Genomic DNA, 17,360 nt, shown 5'->3' on the forward strand with positions numbered 1-17,360 from the left:
TTTGTCTAACCAGCAGTCCAAAACCCAAAGATGTGACGTTTAAAAAGTAAGAACAGACAAAAGTCATAAATGTGCACATTTTAAAGGCTGCAAACAATAACAATATTTGGCATTTGTCTTTAGAAATGCTGATTAAGATTATGCCAAACTTTTAGGACTCCTTGATGCATGAAACGTTTGCAATTAATTTTTGCAAATAATGTCATGTTAACTTTGACATACCAGCAATCTTAGAAAGGTAGTCAACAATGAAACAATGAATTTTATTCATGAGGAAAACATGTCGGGCACATCCCACATGAAATGGTGAATTTTACATACTGCAAGGCAGTGCATGAGGAGGAGTTTCTTTTAGTCTCTCAGTTCCTCTCCACTCGTGCCAAAGGTTATCTGGGCCAGTTTGGTGTAGGTCTCGTAGTGCCTGGAGCTCAGGTAGGTGCCGAAGAAGACCTGAAGCACCATTACCGCCCGCATCCTCCTCAGGATGGGTCTGGAAAGGTCCATCCAGTACCGGAGCAGATTGCCCTTCTCTGGCATCGGTGCTGTGTTGTACCTGGTTGCAAGGCCAATATTCACAGGTAAGGCCAGGAGGATGGGGTACACCCCGCCGCCCACCAGACCAACGAGCGCCCCCCTCATCAGAGCACAGGTGGGACAGTTGAGGTCCCCGGACAGGAGGGGGTTGGACACTGCAGCGTTGTACAGAGCAAATGTTGTCATGAAGGGCAGCACGGCCATCGGCAGGCTGGAGGTGAGATGCGCCTGTGTCACGTTCAGAGCTCTGCGGTACAAGCTGTTGGATATTAATCCCGCAAGGCCACCGTTTCCCCCCAGATACAATGGTCCATACATGAACACTTTCTGATCGATGTCAGGCAGTCTCTCGAAATTGCTCGCCAGCATTTCAGCGATCGCTGCTCTTGTCAGCGCATTTCCGGGTTCGATCTTCCTTTGCGTGTTTTCAGACATCTTCAGAATTAATATTTACACGAAACCGACGATTTCCACCTTTTTGCAGCAAGAGGTCCTTGTTTGCAATGTGGATATCTTAACTATCACATTTGGGTAAGGTGGTCATCCGAATGACGGCAGGGCGCAGACATGTTTTACCCACAATGCAAAGCGGACCGATGTGGATTGTGTTTTTGCCCCTAGTGCAGCCTCTGTTGAAGATTAGTTTAGATTAGAGAGTTAAAAATATCACATAGATTCTGTCCTAGTGCAGATACCTCTCATCGACATGGATGAGATATTAATACTAGATATCAATATATAGCAGAAAACACAGAGAACAATATGAAAGGAAAACATCAAATGACGCATCTGACACCATCCAGTAATGTGCAGTTTCTTATGTCACAGATTCAGATGGTTTTTCCAGCGTAATGTATGATGCCTTTCTTAATTTTCCCATCTTATTGATATTCTACTTCCCCAGTGTTATTTTCTGTCGGCCAATCAGAGTGCCTCTTTTAGCTAATTTTAGCTAATCAGAAAGCCCCTTACTTCCGGCCAATCAGAAAGGTTTTAACTTTCAGCCAATCAGACTGCTTCTTTCTTTCAACCAATGAGAGTGCTTCTTCCTTCCAGCCAATTGGAGCAGTTCTTTCCTTCCCATTTTCGTTCTTTATTTAATCCCACAACGATCATTTCTGGTTTGTTCCTCTGCCATGTCCTAAAATAGATGCTGGAGGTTCAAGCAATGGATCAAATTAATCATTTCCGTGTATCTTACGCTTAATGTGTCAAGCAGAGTGGATTTACGTTTGCCTGACATGATGTCTTAAAGTCTTAGTAAAGTAATTTCACTCAGGTGGTTTTCTATTGGCGTCGTTTTGTACCTCTGTTTTGTGTCTATGGGGCGTGTTCCCCCAGGAAGGGGCGGGGAGCTGTAGCTCAAGTTCCCGGATGTGTCGACCGGCTCTATTGTGTGTTGCGTCATGGAATTTGTGTAAGAACGTTCTGTGGGATTCTAGGGAAGTCCGCCATCTTTGAAGACGACAAGTTAGACGCATTTTTAAGCTTCTTTGTTCACATTTTTTACATAACTGATAAACCAACGCTTTAAATCCTCGTCATTGTGAAAGAAGGTAAGACGAATGATCGGACTGTAGCCAGTCACCACTTTAGAGTGTTATTAACCGTTCAATGTATGGTCCTAATGTTAGCTAATGTTAGCCAGTTAGCTTCATCGAAGTTCGACGTCTCGCCAACATGGCAGATGCTTATCTGGCTAATTAGCTGTGCTAGCTACTAGAAATTACGTCCTCGGATATTGTGCGTTGAAAAAATTGGGGTGCACCGTTTTATAATTGTTGCAGTCACGACTTGTCTCCACAGTCGGTAGTCATGCGGCAACGTCAATGGCCGTAATGTGTTGAACTAAGCTGAGGCTGACTGGCGGTAGTGTTGTGAGGATGGCTACTAGCCTGCTCGGTGCTCCACGGGCCTGGAGGTCAAGCTAGCATTCGGCAACTTTCCGCTTCATCTGATCACCTACAGCCACTTCACTGGTTATTAATACAGACCCAACACGTTTGGATGAGTGAAATACCAGTGTTGAACCCAACAGAGGATAAACACGGTGTTAACGATGCTTTCTGAGTACCAATGTTTTGTGGAAACGTCGTTGTTACGTTAATGTGCAAGGTCCCTGCGTTTGATGCTCTCTCAGAATTAATTAATCTGTAGTTAAATAGCGATAGGTAGGGCGGAGAATTGTGTTTATGTTGTTAAAGTTAGATGTGTGCATTTGGTTACGTAATCGAGACAGGCTTTGTTATGACTCGGTCAGCTGCAACAAACCATTTTCTCATTGTTTATTTTGTTCAGTTAACTCATTCGATTTATTCTCACTCTGAATGGAAACTGGAATAATGCTCACCACGCATTCTCCGAGACCAAGCTGACATTTCCAAACTGAATGTGTTGTCTAACAAGTCCAAACCTGAACGATGTTTGAATTTGATATCCTAGAGGAACAAGCTGTTAATCCTCTCACTGGAAAAACTGCAGCTAGAGAATTGTGTCCCTTTTTCATGGTAAATGACTGCATGAATGATTTGTGTATCAATATAATTGCCAGTTAAATATTGTGTGTGTTTCAACTACACTTGCTTCATTATAACTCCATGCCCCTGGCTACAAAACATTGTATTAACACTTTGAACGTTTTCTAGTATCCAGTTTAATTCCAGGTCGTGCCATTTTCATTTGTTTACCTGTGTTTTTCAGATGCGCCACTCGAAGAGGATGCGCTCCCCAGGTGTCTGGCTAGATGAGTACAGCTGGGAAGAGAGAATGGAGTGTCGCAAACGGAGGAGACGAGAGTCACACAGCAGTGAAAGAGAAAATAAGTCCAGAAGAAATCTTCGCCACCACAAGACAAATGAGGGGTACATATGTCATTATGTGTTGTGTAAAGTATCTACTCTGCTCAGGTTCTTCCACTTTTTTAAGGGCTTTGGTTTTGTTAAGGTGTAGATTTTAACTTTTCAGAACAAAATAGAACAATATACAAACAGCTTCATTATGTGATGAACAAGCACAAAACTGCTCACGTATCTACCATCACAGTGTAACATGGTGGGAAAAATGTTAGAAAACTTGATAAATATCAAGGCGGGAGAATCAAATGTATATCATACATCTAGCACTTGTTGGAAATGTTGTTCAAGTGTAATTAACAGAAGCGATGGCACTGTTTACTGGAGAGCAACTGTTTACAAATGCAGATTAGTTTGAGGTTTAAAACCCTGTTAACCACGATCAGATCTAAATGGAGTGCACCTATACTGATTGGTTTCAGAAATTTCAGTGGCTTGTGCTCTTGTGTTTTGACAAACTCTAGTAAGGTCTCAGATGTGTAAACAACTTGAATGTGTTCCATATCAAAGAGTGCATGTACACTGTAAAACATCTCTTAAATCTGTAGAATTTGCAGTGTCGAGTTTTTTTTTTTATTTCAATGGTGTGTCAGATAAAAGTTTTTGATGAAATGCCCCTTAAATGACAACCAACCGTCAGTTACGTTGTCGTCTGTTGTAGTTGTGTGCAATGTGAATGTGTTGTGCGATGGCCCATGGGGTTACATTAGATGTTTCCAGATCTACTCTAATTTTAATTCTGTAGAGAGGCAGACTTCTTCTTGGAAGACAACTGACACCACAAGGTGCTAGGGCCCTTGGGGTTTCTTAATCTTTTTTAGATGCTTAGGTGCTAACATGGCCAGCTGGGTGGGTGCGCTGGAAGTGATTGGAAACGCTGTGAGCAAACATTGGGATGTATAACAGTGAGGAATGTTTAAGGAACCGTTGAAAGGATTTTTTTTGTAAGAAAAAAATGTCCCTTGAGATACTTTACATCTCTGCATTTCACATGGGAAGAAGTGGCACCGCAAAGGTGTTCATTCCTGGCACACAGAGTTCTGCAGGTGTAGAATCTCAGATTGTATTACGCACCGTCAGGCTATGCTGAAAGGCTTTCATCAACTTTCAATGCCTTATGCTTAAACTCTGCCAATGTGACTCTCACAAGTTTTAAATAAGGCATGCCTTTAGTTCCCAAGGACACAACTATACAAATATTTAAATCGTCCAAATTTGCAATGTAATGTTATTTAAGGTATTATCTCCACAGTGTTAACGAGCCAAAAAATGGTTTCTGAACTGCAGCCTCTCATTTAACAGGATGCTTGGTGTTTGGTGGCTGTAAATCAGTATGTTGCTAATTACAAATGTTACATAAAAGGTTCAGTGGGATAGAGTGTCAGGCAATAGGCGGACCATTAGCACTATCGCATAGTCTTAATTTTAGAGCTTCATCACAGACAAGGAACTGGGCTGTTCCTGATCTGACCTTGTTTTTCATCTGTGTGTGTCCTATTTTTTGTTTGACTGCAGGCAGTACCTGGAGACCCGCAGCTTGAACCAGAGGCTGGACTCTCGGGAAAGAAACCCTCGGTACCCCAGTTTGGACATGGCCGGCGAGGAGGACGGTCAGGAAGGCACCTACAAGGATAGAGACTTGGAGTGGCACCACTACAGCAAGTCATCCGGGCGCAGTGGACGTAGTGGTCGCAGCAGGCGCAGCAGCCGCAGGCATCCAGACCGAAGGCGCAGACGTAGCCACTCTCGCCACAGATCCGCCTCGGTACGAGAACCTCCTTTTACCCTCTACCCCCCTCTCCTGTCTATACCACCAAATCGAATGGGTCATTATCACTGGCGTTGAGCCAATGCTTAACACGTATCTCCTTGTCTCTCTATATCTCTATGAGCTCTACTCATCACAATTAAGCATGATTTCCAGTAATGGGTAGGGGACTTGGGGGCTCAGGAAGTCAGTGTTTTTGTAGATTTGCAAGAGAAAAGTGGACCCAGTATTTGTGCTGAAATCTTAGTGGGCAGTTATGGGACGTGATGGTAAAGAATTAAGTTCTATAGGATGAGTAACAAAGAACCACATGTAGAAAGACTGTGATCAATCAAGTTCAGTTTTTTTATGTACTACTGAGAAAGTCTCTCATCTGAAAATCTTGTTGCCATGTTTTTCTTCTGTAACACACACTATGTGGTGGCTGGCGCCCAATTTCTCTGACGGGGCTGAATTTGAATTTGCTGCTCCGTCCCTCCGTCCATTCGCCTGCCGGTGTTACTGAACGGGCCGAATCTATCCATCCCTACACCTCCCCCCCTTGGCCTGGTTGAATGAATGACGGTGTCGCATTGTGGTGGCCTGGTGCTGGCTGACTGATGGGTTATTGATGTGATGGGATTGCGGCGGTTCCGGTGCAGAGGAGGAGCCATCACCGCAGGAAAAGATCCAGGAGTGTTGAGGATGATGACGAGGGTCACCTCATCTATCACAGTGGAGACATGCTGAGAGCGAGATGTATAGAATATATACCTTTTTTTTTTTTCTATTGTTGTTCACACTTTGTCTCTCTCACTCTCTTGTTGTCTGGTTTTTATTTCCAAACATTAATTTAGAGGCAGAAGTATTTGGGCCAGTAGACTTAATGTTTTTTAGTTAGTCATTGCTTGTCAGTGTAACATATTTAGCTTTGAGTTGTATGCCAGTGTTCAGAAGACTGTTATAGTAGTGTAGCTAAACAGTGCATTGTAACATCAGACAGTGAACCAGGCAAAGGGAAGTATTTCATTGCATCAGTGCTGTGTTTCTAACTTCAACTCTCTATTTTCTGTAGATGAGATTGTGTGTACTCTAGGGGAAGGTGCCTTTGGGAAGGTTGTCGAATGCATTGATCATTCTAAGTAAGTATGAATCTAAAATTCCTTTTATTGCTCAATGTCTTTAATATTTTGTATTTACTTACTCCATAATCTGATATTGATATTTATATTGTGTTTCCAGTGATGGAGCTCGAGTGGCTCTGAAGATCATTAAAAACATAGATCGCTACCGAGAGGCAGCTATGTCTGAGGTAGAGGTGCTTGGACAGTTGAAGTCCCTCGACTCTAATAGGAGATAGTAAGTAGATCCACAATAACTTCATGCCACAAAAACCTGATTACCCTAAGAAAATATATTCAGAATCTGCCAGGCAAGAAACTTACTTAGTATCTGCTGTACCTTTCCTTCCTTTTAGTGCTTGTGTGCAAATGCTGGACTGGTTTGACTACCACGGCCACATTTGTATCGCCTTTGAGCTGCTTGGCCTCAGCACCTACGATTTCCTCAAAGAAAACAACTTCCAGCCTTTCCCCGTAGAACACATCAGGCACATGGCATACCAGATCATCCGAGCGGTGCAGTGTGAGTAATAGACACATGCGTGAAAAAATTGTTTTGTAAAAAACACCAAAATAACAGCTTGGTTTAAAATATGTGCCTTGTCTTTCAGTTCTGCATAAGAACAAGCTGACCCACACAGATCTGAAGCCTGAGAACATTCTCTTCATTGATTCAGACTATGACATGGAGTACAACCGTGCATTGGTAAGTGTCCTCACAGTGTCCTGCTATAGATTTGGAGGAAAAGTCTTGGTTGTGACAGCAGCTCTGTGAGTAGCCCTATTGTTTGTTCTCAGAAACGGGATGAACGAACGTTGAAGAACCCAAATGTAAAAATTGTGGACTTTGGTAATGCCACATATGAACACGAGCACCACACGTCTGTGGTGTCGACGCGTCACTACCGTGCTCCTGAGGTTATTTTAGGTAAGTGGGTGTTTTTAAATCACTGCACTGAAGCTTTAAACTGATCTGTTAGTGGGGACTTGTTGTTCAGTTAATAGTGCTTCTTTCAGATCTGGGCTGGGACCATTCCTGTGATGTCTGGAGTGTTGGCTGTATACTCATCGAATACTACCTTGGATCTACCCTCTTCCAGGTAGGTGGCAGCATAATGAGATTATAATGAAATCAACAATACTGTGACATTTACCATGGCAGGCAGTCAACATGGGATATTTTTTTTGTTTTTTCCTTAGACTCATGACAGTAAAGAGCACCTTGCTATGATGGAAAGAGTTCTGGGCCCCATCCCCACTAAGCTCCTGCAGAAAACCAAGTAAGGGAACTGTTTAGTGCCCTATCAGCAGGAAGCAAAATTAATCAAACACCATTTATAAGGCCACCTGAATACAAGTCCCAGATGGTGTTAATTGAATTGTTCTGAATTCTGACCATTTTGTGTTGGACAGGAAACAGCGGTATGTTCACCGGTGCAAGCTTGACTGGGATGCACACGGCTCATCTGGGAGATACGTCAGGAAACACTGCAAGCCCCTCAAAGTAAGAGGATTACTACTACTACGTATTTATCAAATGCGCTAAGAAATACGCCTCCCAACAACTCCAAAACTGGTGTTTACATGTTATATGATGTTAGTTAGCACAGTGGCCATCAGTACATCCAAAAGTCACCGGAGTTTTGTTCATTTCCAACACTGTACACCACATAGCCCACAACTGCACAATAAGGACAAGATTTCTAATTTACCACATGCAGCCAGTGTGTGTGAGTCACAATACTCTGTCTAAACTCTGTGTCTTGGAGATTTATCCAATGTGCGTGTGAATAAGATGGCTTTGGAGTTGGTGGAAGGTACCTTGTCTGATCCAAGATGGCTGTTTTTCACAGCAGCCATTGTTAATACTAAGCTAAACACACACTGAGAATCACTGCATACGAATAAATGAAATAATTGTTTCATATTTTGAAGAGTGATTTACAGTTGTCCTTTCTTTCCCATCAGCATTACATGGTGTCCAAAGGCGAAGACCACCAGCAGCTGTTTGACCTGATAGAGAAGATGATGGAGTATGACCCAGCTAAACGCCTCAGCCTGGAGCAGGCCCTCCGACATCCTTTCCTGTCCTGCTTTCGCAAGAGCAGCAGCAGCAGCAGCAGTAGAAGCAGCAGCAGTAGCAGTAAAAAAGACTGAACTTGTGAACCTGCAAACCTCTGACCTGTAGCCACGGTCAGGGCCTGGCTGTCATCATGACATTTATCATGCCGCTCGGTGCCAGCCTCCACTTCCTGACTCTCAAGGAGAGGTGAATCTCAGCTGACTGTATCAGTCCACTGCCCTGCTTTGCTGTGTCCTGTCCTACACCAGTGTGTTTCTCAGTTTCACTCATCGACAAGTTATGTTTTCATCTGTGGCATGTCTAGATGTAATGTAAATGATTTCTATTTATTTGCCCATGTAATTTAATTCATAGCTTCTATGCATATACTGGTAGAACCATTTTTTATGACTATCCCAGTTGTGTCCATGTTTTCTCCTCGCGTTGTCAGGTAGACGATGGGTAATGTAAAAGATGGAGAATTGCTTTACCCTGCCTCAGTCTCACCAGTAATTTATTCAGCATTGTAGATGTAAAAAAAGCTATGGCGGGCAGAAAATCCCTGTACATATAATTTGTTTAGATGTTTCCTTTTTCACTGACTGGTTGGTTATCTGACTTTTGCAGTTTCATGTACATTTTCTCAATAAACGTGAATAGACGACAGAAGTGTGTCTTGTGAATGCTGTTAAAGGATCATGTAGCTGCAGTAGCTCCGTCAGTCCGCAGGGTGGCAGTAAAAAGCTGATCACTACAGAGGTGTCTGCAAGGACAAGGACCTGCAGGTATGATCATTTTAGCTTCGTAGCCCAGTGGTGGAATAAACAGGCTTTCTTCTTATCATTTCCCTGCTGTTAGAGTTCAGCCTCGTTAATGGTAAAAGGAAAAAGCCTAAACTGGACATTTACTGAGAACTGAGTCGAACACGGCACCGATCTGTGGGATTTCACTAAGTAAAAATACTGTCAACTGATTTAGATAAGTTTCACTGGAACAGATTTCAAACCACTGAGCTGTTGGAGACTTAAATCATGACTCGAGCTGTTAAACTCTAGATTGATTGCAGACTTCTTGTAGGTCTGTACTGCGTCACTGTGAGTCATCTGACTGATTTACAGGCCTTTTATTGTTAATTCATGAAGATGATCGACCGTCCGCAGTACACAGTGTGGTATTGTCGCCATACTGACTAAATACGGCCACAGACAGCCTAATTTCAAGTCACTGGGTGTCATTTTATGTTCAAAGTGATAGGAAACCTGAACCTGCACCTTTCATCGATCACCGATCGAGTTGTTCCCTGGAAAATTCTGGTAAAGACAATGATGTGGTCTGCAGGGACAGCACCGTACTGACCCTATTAGTTCAGTTGGACAAGTCAAACCTTCAGTCTCACCGCTGTCAATCTGCAGCCTCCCACGTGGTCAACAGGGCGGGCGCATCTCAAGTAGTTCAACGTGCAACTTTTAGGGAGGCAAACAGTTGCTTATTGGTAGTTGCCAGTGCGCATCCGTGTAGGACTCTGCCCGACCGGAAACAACGACCTGGAAAGTAGTAGGCGCCTCTTCTCTGCTCGGTATCCACAGCGCTCCCATCTGTGCCTCGCGTAAACCCGGTGCGCACCGCTGCTGCCTCTTATCCCAAGACCACTGTAAGACAGCGCCCTGAGTCTAACGTGCAGGAGTCAGTGTTGTTGTTAGATGCGCTGAGTTGGGCTTGATTACAGTTTGGCTGCAGAACTACATCAACAAAACAGGGTATTTTCTTTTAATGAAGAGGACTGAAGCAGGATTTCAGCATGGATACAGCCAGCGACTCTACCGGGGAAAGTAAGCCGGTGTGCCAGTGTGCGCCGAAGTCCATGGCTCAGCGGTGGCTTCCCGGTTTTCCCATCGCTCTGTGCTTGCTGATGTCCCTGTGCTCCGTCACCGTGTGTCTTCTGATGAGCTTCAAGACCTACCAGCTGGAGAACCGACTGCAGATGGAGATGGACGAAGCGTCCATCTACCACCCGCCGCATGGTGCTTTTCTAAACGAGGATGGGACCCTAATTCCTGAGCTGAGCACCTCAGTAGGGAAGCTCGTGGAAGAGGTACATGTCTAATGCTGGATTTAATTGAAGTTGATTGTCGCTGATCAATAAAATACATGCATTGTGTTTGTGAACCTCTGGAAGACGCACCGTTTGGCTGTGCGTAAAGTGTGCGTAATAACTGGGAACATATGCAGTGTCATGGGACTCTTTGGCAATTGCACCCTAATTATTCCCCCTAAGATCAGTACTTTTTAATGCATGACCTGAGGCATCAACCATGCATGCAGCGGGCCAATTAGTTTCCAGTTAAAGCTCTTTATAGGGTGACATAACCACTGATGATAGACACCAACCTATAATTTCATCACTTGGAAAAGAAATTGTGGAAACTCCTTTCTTTCTAGAGCTGTATCTTACCATCTCATTATTGTAATTTATAGTCATTCAGATTATTTTAATCCGCTCCCATTCTCAGAATATTTGCCTAATGATTTCCATTTATCCCTATTTGTGTTGGCAGCATTGAACCACTCTGTGGCTTACTTATTCATACCAACTGAAAACTTAGAGTTTCTTAACTTATGAATATATTCATGTTTAGGACCAGGATTTTTTTTCTTACACTTGCATTTGCTCTGTGTGTCTGCAGAAAGTGATGGTGCTGATGCCGAAATTGCGGACAACAAGGGATGTTGGCCAAGAATGCTCCTGTCCTCCAGGTATTTGCCTCTGTTCTTTGTAGCTTAAGTGCCACTTAATCAGAACGTACAAACAAGACACTAAAAACCAGAACCTTATCGGGTAAAAGTTACAATCATGACATGACTGCTTACGAAACCTGATTGTCTGTCTGCACATGATGCTTTTGGCAGCTCTCCTGAATCTAAGAGCGTATATGTGTGCAATGTGTGTGTCTTTTTCTGTGTGGGGGATTACGGCCCCTAAGCCTGTGTAGGGCCCATGTTGTGACAGCAGAGCTCAACACTCAGCAGATCAGTGGGGTCGGGATGTTCAGCCTGTGCCCCGATAAATTGTGTCTGTGGGGGATGCTCGCTTTAATAGATGAAGCAGCCATGTGTCTGCTTTGGCTCGCGGTGATCATTACAGGGCTTGTGATAGTTCCACAGGTGGAGAATAGTGTTTGATCCTCATCATGTTACACGCAAAATCCCCCGATATGCCTGTGAATTAAAGAAAGATGGTATTTCTTTTATTCTGGGTAAAGTTGCTGCTGTGATATTTGATGTGATGTGTCCACACATATTGAAAAAAGCGTGAACATCAGTGGGTGTGACCAACTGATCTCAGCTGTGTATTTCAGGGTTTATTACATCACCTATAGAAAGAAATGCTGTGCTTTATTGCCAGAGAAACCCTGTGGCTTGCAGCAACAGGGTTTGTGTGTGTGTGTGTGTGTGTGTGTGTGTGTGTGTGTGAAGCTGGCATTCATGACATTCCAGTTTTTAAAAAGTTGCAACTCAAGTGGAATCTTACCATTGTTACCTAAGACAAGAGTATCTGCTTGGACACCTTTTCTCCTCTTACGGTCTTGTATCAAGAAGGTACAGCGGAGGTTGAGTTTTTAAGATGCTTATCTACACCTTTGGGGAATTTCCTTCCCTGTTTCTTCTTTCTTTCTCTTTCTTTGTCTCTGGGTGTGAATAGCCCTGCAACAACAAGAACAGGTGAAAGTGTTCACTAGTGGAATTTCTGGCTCGCTTTCAACACATTCTGTTTTCCAGCCTGAAGTCTGCTGTGCCAAGATGGCTCGCTGGCTCTGTCTAGCTGGTCAGTGAAGATGGTGCTAGTATTTATTGTTTGCATTGGATACGGCGGAGCCCAAGCCCCTGATACTGTTAGTGAAAGTTGTAGTTCTTTCCTGTAGTTCAATTTCCAACATTTAGTGCATTTCTACTTACACTTACATGTACCTTGTAAAAAAGTTGCCTAATTAGGACTATAGCCTGCACTGCCCTTGCTCAGTACTCGTGCATTATCTCTATTAGATCACATTATTGTGTCACATGTTGCATCCCATTTTCCTGTCAATTTCCCTGAACTGCTGTGTAATCAAGTGGTTTTGGCATTGAAATACAATCCCTCCACAGTTATTTAGAAGTCTATTTAAAGGTCTCTCTCTCTCTCTCTCTCTCTCTCTCTCTCTCTCCAGTTTTTGGTCTTTTAAATATGGTGTTTCTTTTTTTGGGAAACAAAGGCCTATTCTGTTTATTGCGGCTTTGATGCAACCGAATGCCTGTGGACATTTTTCATGTCCCAACAATTACATTGCTCAATAGAGACTTGTTAACGTTTCTCCATAAAATGTGTTTATTTCTAAATTGGGTTTCTCTGGCGATAAACTTGGATTTGGAAAGTTTTTTCCAGGTGCTTTGTGGTCAAGGCATCACATGAGCTGCGTTCTGTCAGAGGTGTACATGTGTTTGTGCCAAACTTTGTGTATGTGACTTATGTAAAATGTACATTTATCTAAGCTTTGCTGTGCCGACATGTGCGCATCCCATCTGTATTCCTGTGGGAGAGTGTACAGCCTGTATCATCGTCCTGTGTGTGCGTGTGTGCGCGTCTGAATTTGTGTCTCTGAGCCTTTGAGGGGCCGACCGAGGCACCTCTCTCAACACGACACTGTAAGAAGAGACCCTCCTCTCCCTTTAGCACCATCTCTTCCCACCTGAAACTTGAATCTCTCACACCAGGATCACAGGCCAAGGTATTTCTGCCTGTATGTGTGTGAGAGGCGCACTACCACACAGCATGAGCGGCATTTCTGCCATTACAGCTATGCCCTCCTCATCAGGGTGCTCAACTTTCAGCATGTATGGAGACAGGGGCCCAACAGGGGGCAGCATTTCTGCAGCAGCGCTTGAATTGATGATGTTGAGTTTGTCATTGACACTTTACTGATCGACTTCCTTGTGATGAAAAATGCGGAGATTTTGAAAGTAAGCCCCTGTGATTCAGTCACCGGTGGAGCAGAGAGACACAGTCTATAAATAGTATTTGACTCAAGGGACTTTTATCTCTCATTTCACCTCACTGGAAGCAGCATTGTGACAGTTTTATGCTCACAGATACGACACAGACAACAGTCGTTAAGGCTTAGGCAAACCATGCCACAGAGTCTAACTCTGCTTACAAGCTTCAGGTGTTTGCAATTAACACCCGCCTGTTCCTGCAACAGACATACACACAGCGTACGCTCACACACAAACATACACACGCATTCATTACTTACACATGCAAACAACACCTTTTGGCTTGGCTAATTAGAACCATGTGAGGGCTGTATGAGTCCTGTGTAGGGGGAGTGTATGGTCATCTCTGCAATTTGTATTTAAAGGCTGTTTAACAGGTCTGATGCCGGCTAGGGGGCACACAGTCTGCCCACACTTGGGCACTGGCCCAAAATGAAATGTCAGCCAGAGATGGCCATTAATATGACTCAGTCAGCGGTCACTGAGGACTGTGCAGCAGGAGAGGGTGCTAAAACGATGCAGTCACCACTCAGCCATTGAAATTACAGTTTGGGGGATTTTCTTTTTTTTTCTTCATGTTTTAAGAAATTCAAGGTTTGCACAGTCTGCAATGGTGTAACTTCACGAGTTATAAAACTTTTTCAGTCATATTCACAAGTGCACATTTGTATCTTAGTGCTGAGCTCCTTCAGTCTGCATAAGGCATCGATGTCTTTGATGTTAGTGTATATGAGGGCAGGAGGTCAGACCCCTGGCTGTGCAGTCAGATCAATTTCCATCAGATAAGAGCTCATTAACACACTGAATGGGAACACAGGCCCCCCATATATGTGTCTTTGTGTGTATTTATGTAATTGAGAGAGCATGCTCACAGCGGGGTTCCCTGACACATTTAACATGAACACATACCAACAAAAATGTATTTCTTTCTTTTCTGCTTTCTGTCCAAGAACATCTATTTGTATTTATTGTGTCTCCAAGCTCCTGCATATGTACTGGGTTACTATTATACTCCCACTGTCTGCAGCAGTGTAATGTCTGATAGGCTGTGTGCAGCCCGTCAGCTGTCTGCTGGTGTTAGCCGGCCTGTCTAGGGATCGAACTCTCACTCAGGAGACAGAGGCTGCACACTCTCCCCATCCAGCTTCCTGCTCTCCCGCCTGGCTGGGGAAAGCCAGCCTTTGGGGGACGGAGACCCACGATATTGCCAACACCCCCCCAGGGTTGCATTTCGTGTTTTAAAGCCATAATAAATCAGACCGGAAGCTTGCAGCTACCTATACAGTGCAATCTATCGCCACAGGAAGAATACATAGGCCATATAAGAGCCATTAATGACCATTTTAAAATAATAAATGCAGGAAATTTGTTTTCATAAGTGGTCTTGTTTTAGATTTGTTCCGCTATAGCCATGGGCTGTGAGCCGTTTTCTTTTTTAAGTATTAATATGCTGGGGAGCAGCAACTAGCTGAGTCTGTGCTTCCTTATACTCTGTGTCTCTATTTTTGTGAATGTGTGCTTGCATGTGTTTTGTGCACGTGTGCTTGTTTGATGTCTGCAGGCATATGATTTAGTGTTTGACTCCCAGTGACTGACTGCATCTCTTTAAATTTACGGTGTATGAAGTCAGTTAGGAGAGAAGTATCCTGTGGCAGAAAATCCAGCTGCCTTTTTACATTATGCTGCAGAGAAGAGAAGATTCCAAACCAGGGAAGAAAACATACAAATTTTGAAATACAAAATACTTCATGTCCTGCTGCTGCACAGAGTCAAGTGTCTGTGCACACGAACACACATATTTTCTGTTGGTCTCTAGGATGTTTCCTGCAGTGTAAATCTTTTTCTGCTCCAGACAAAGATTAGCGAGGAGTCAATCCACCTACACTCTTCACATACAAACAGAGATTTCCCCAACTATTTAACCTGACATATCACTCAGTTTCATCAGGGGAATTCAGAAACGTGTTAAATAGATTGTTGTATCTTAACATTTAGTCTTTAAAGAGAAAATGCTGCTCAGGACATGTTGATCATCTGTGAAATTGGTGGTTATTGCTTTATGATGGACTTGGTTAGGAAGGAAACAGTCTAATCCATCCTCTCTTCCCTTCGTCCTTCCTCCCTGGCTTTATATTTAGCACGACATGACAGAATGCAGATACTGTCATCATATGGACAGCAGCTCTAATGCACAGCTGTGCGATCCTCGTGTCCTCTGGTTACTTTCATCCCTCAGTTGATGTGTCTGTTTTTCCCTCTGGTCACTGTAAAAGTGAGTGACTCCTCTGGATATCTTGCTCTTATTTAGATGATGATCTTGGAAGGCTTGAGTGCGCTCAGTTTATTTGTGGAAGATGAGGGGAATGCTGCCTCTTGGATAGCTGGAGATATTTAGTTTGGAGACGCTTGTGTCTGTTTCGTCGAAGTCCAAGGCTGTTTCTAAGTAACTGAGATGATCTGATATTTAGATTTAAAATCTAGTCTAACTTGTGTTGAGTGTGGAGCGAAGTGCCGGCGGTCAAGTTGCAGTATTTGTAATGTAGGCTCCAGGTTTTGTCAAGGAAGAGGAATGTATGAAATAAAATCTTTGGTCCTGCTGCATCTAATTTGATTTGTTGTTCACTTTTAAACTGTCCATCTTGGTTATGACAATGTTGTGGAAGCGCAATGCTTAGGCTGTGGAGGGCTCCTTTAGAGTCTAAACGGGTCATACGGACGGGTCACTCAGCAGGTGTTGCTATTTAGTGACAGCTAATCTCTGTCTATGTTGTAGTTTGTGTGGTGCAACTTGTTTTTAATTTAGTGATGTGTAAATCTCTACTTGCATTACAACTAGGAAAAGTTTGAACTTAAGAACAGCTGGTGCAACTGGCTCCAGATGTGTATTTGTATATTTGTATGTGTGTAGCCTTTGTCGACCATTAGTTAGAGCGTGCGCACACACACACACACACACACACACACACCATGCACACTACCCACCCACACATAAACCACATCCAGACCCTTCCCCTCTCTATCTCTCATCAGCCTTCTTATTAAAGTTAGCTTTGTGAAACCACAGTGTAAAACAGCAGGGCCGACATTCTTCCTTTCGGAAAATAAACAGCTGGACACAGGCCGACCAGTCGGCAGCCCACGAAGGCCCACAAGGACCTCAGGAGCACACAGAGGAGCAAAAGGCCGGGTGCCAGGCAGTGAAGCCGGGATGTGCAGAACACACACACAAGAGCCAAGAGGAACTCTCTGAACAGACAGACTCATCCTGTAATGGTAGTTACAACACGGATTCATGGAAAACAAGGCTGGATGCAATTATCTTCTGACATAATATCATATCAGCTGTGAGTTCATTAAAAGCAGGAAATCACATGGCAAGGGCCAAGGAGGAAACGAGGACTGTGCATCCATGTGTTCATATGTAATCATCAGATAGGTTGTCACCTCTTGGCTAACGGTGGAAATATTCATTTCCAAAAAGAGCCTGTATTGGGCAACAGCTTTGTAAGAGCCTGTTTATATTGACATCATTGAGTTTTCTCATGCCCTCATTGCTCCATATAGTGGTTCTTGGATACCAAAACAAGGAACGCTTCTCTCGTACCCACCCCCAACATTAGCATGGGCCAGATGAGTGTTTATTACATCTATCTGTACCTGTGGTGATGAGAGAGTTCTAAATTTATGAGAAATATTGTACGTTGTGTCAAGTATTAAGGAGCAGCTTTGCTGTAATGAGCTGTTATTTTAGCTTCTCCTCAACAATGATGGATTTGATTAAGTGTTACTAAATAAATATCTGCAATCATACAACAGAGAACATTTGAGGATGTTTGGTCCAAAGAGAGATATCAGATACCAGATGATTGATATAATCATCTGAAAAACAAATGGCATCAAAGTAAAACTTGATTTAAAGGACATCTGATTTTCTGCCTTTAACACAGTGCCGCTTTGTGTGATGCACAAAATTTCAAAACATCACTTGTTTTCAGCAGATGATGATGCATCAAAAG

At 43.4% G+C, this 17,360-nt stretch overlaps 3 protein-coding genes across 3 annotated transcripts in view; 2 read left to right on the forward strand and 1 right to left on the reverse strand.

The window, feature by feature from the left end:
• Positions 1-44: 44 nt before the first annotated feature.
• Positions 45-1,098, reverse strand: tmem126a (transmembrane protein 126A). Its single transcript, XM_070837074.1, has one exon. It carries the CDS (start codon positions 967-969, stop codon positions 352-354), a length of 618 nt encoding a protein of 205 aa, XP_070693175.1. The 5' UTR covers positions 970-1,098; the 3' UTR covers positions 45-351.
• Positions 1,099-1,947: 849 nt separating this feature from the next.
• Positions 1,948-8,985, forward strand: clk4b (CDC-like kinase 4b). Its single transcript, XM_070837477.1, has 13 exons — positions 1,948-2,090; positions 3,235-3,395; positions 4,902-5,151; positions 5,796-5,892; positions 6,209-6,275; positions 6,376-6,492; positions 6,611-6,777; positions 6,866-6,960; positions 7,053-7,182; positions 7,272-7,354; positions 7,455-7,534; positions 7,668-7,758; positions 8,223-8,985. The coding sequence occupies exons 2-13, from the start codon at positions 3,235-3,237 to the stop codon at positions 8,409-8,411; spliced, it is 1,527 nt and encodes a 508-aa protein (XP_070693578.1). The 5' UTR covers positions 1,948-2,090; the 3' UTR covers positions 8,412-8,985.
• An 835-nt stretch (positions 8,986-9,820) lies between these two features.
• LOC139207446 (collagen alpha-1(XXIII) chain) overlaps positions 9,821-17,360 on the forward strand; it is a 113,767-nt gene continuing 106,227 nt past the window's right edge. The window contains exons 1-2 of the mRNA XM_070837169.1: positions 9,821-10,408; positions 11,001-11,070. Coding sequence (XP_070693270.1) covers positions 10,115-10,408; positions 11,001-11,070 — 364 coding nt within the window. The 5' untranslated portion in view covers positions 9,821-10,114. The remainder of the gene's footprint in view (positions 10,409-11,000; positions 11,071-17,360) is intronic.

The sequence above is a fragment of the Pempheris klunzingeri genome, chromosome 9, assembly GCF_042242105.1.
Source record: "Pempheris klunzingeri isolate RE-2024b chromosome 9, fPemKlu1.hap1, whole genome shotgun sequence".
Taxonomy (NCBI): domain Eukaryota; kingdom Metazoa; phylum Chordata; class Actinopteri; order Acropomatiformes; family Pempheridae; genus Pempheris; species Pempheris klunzingeri.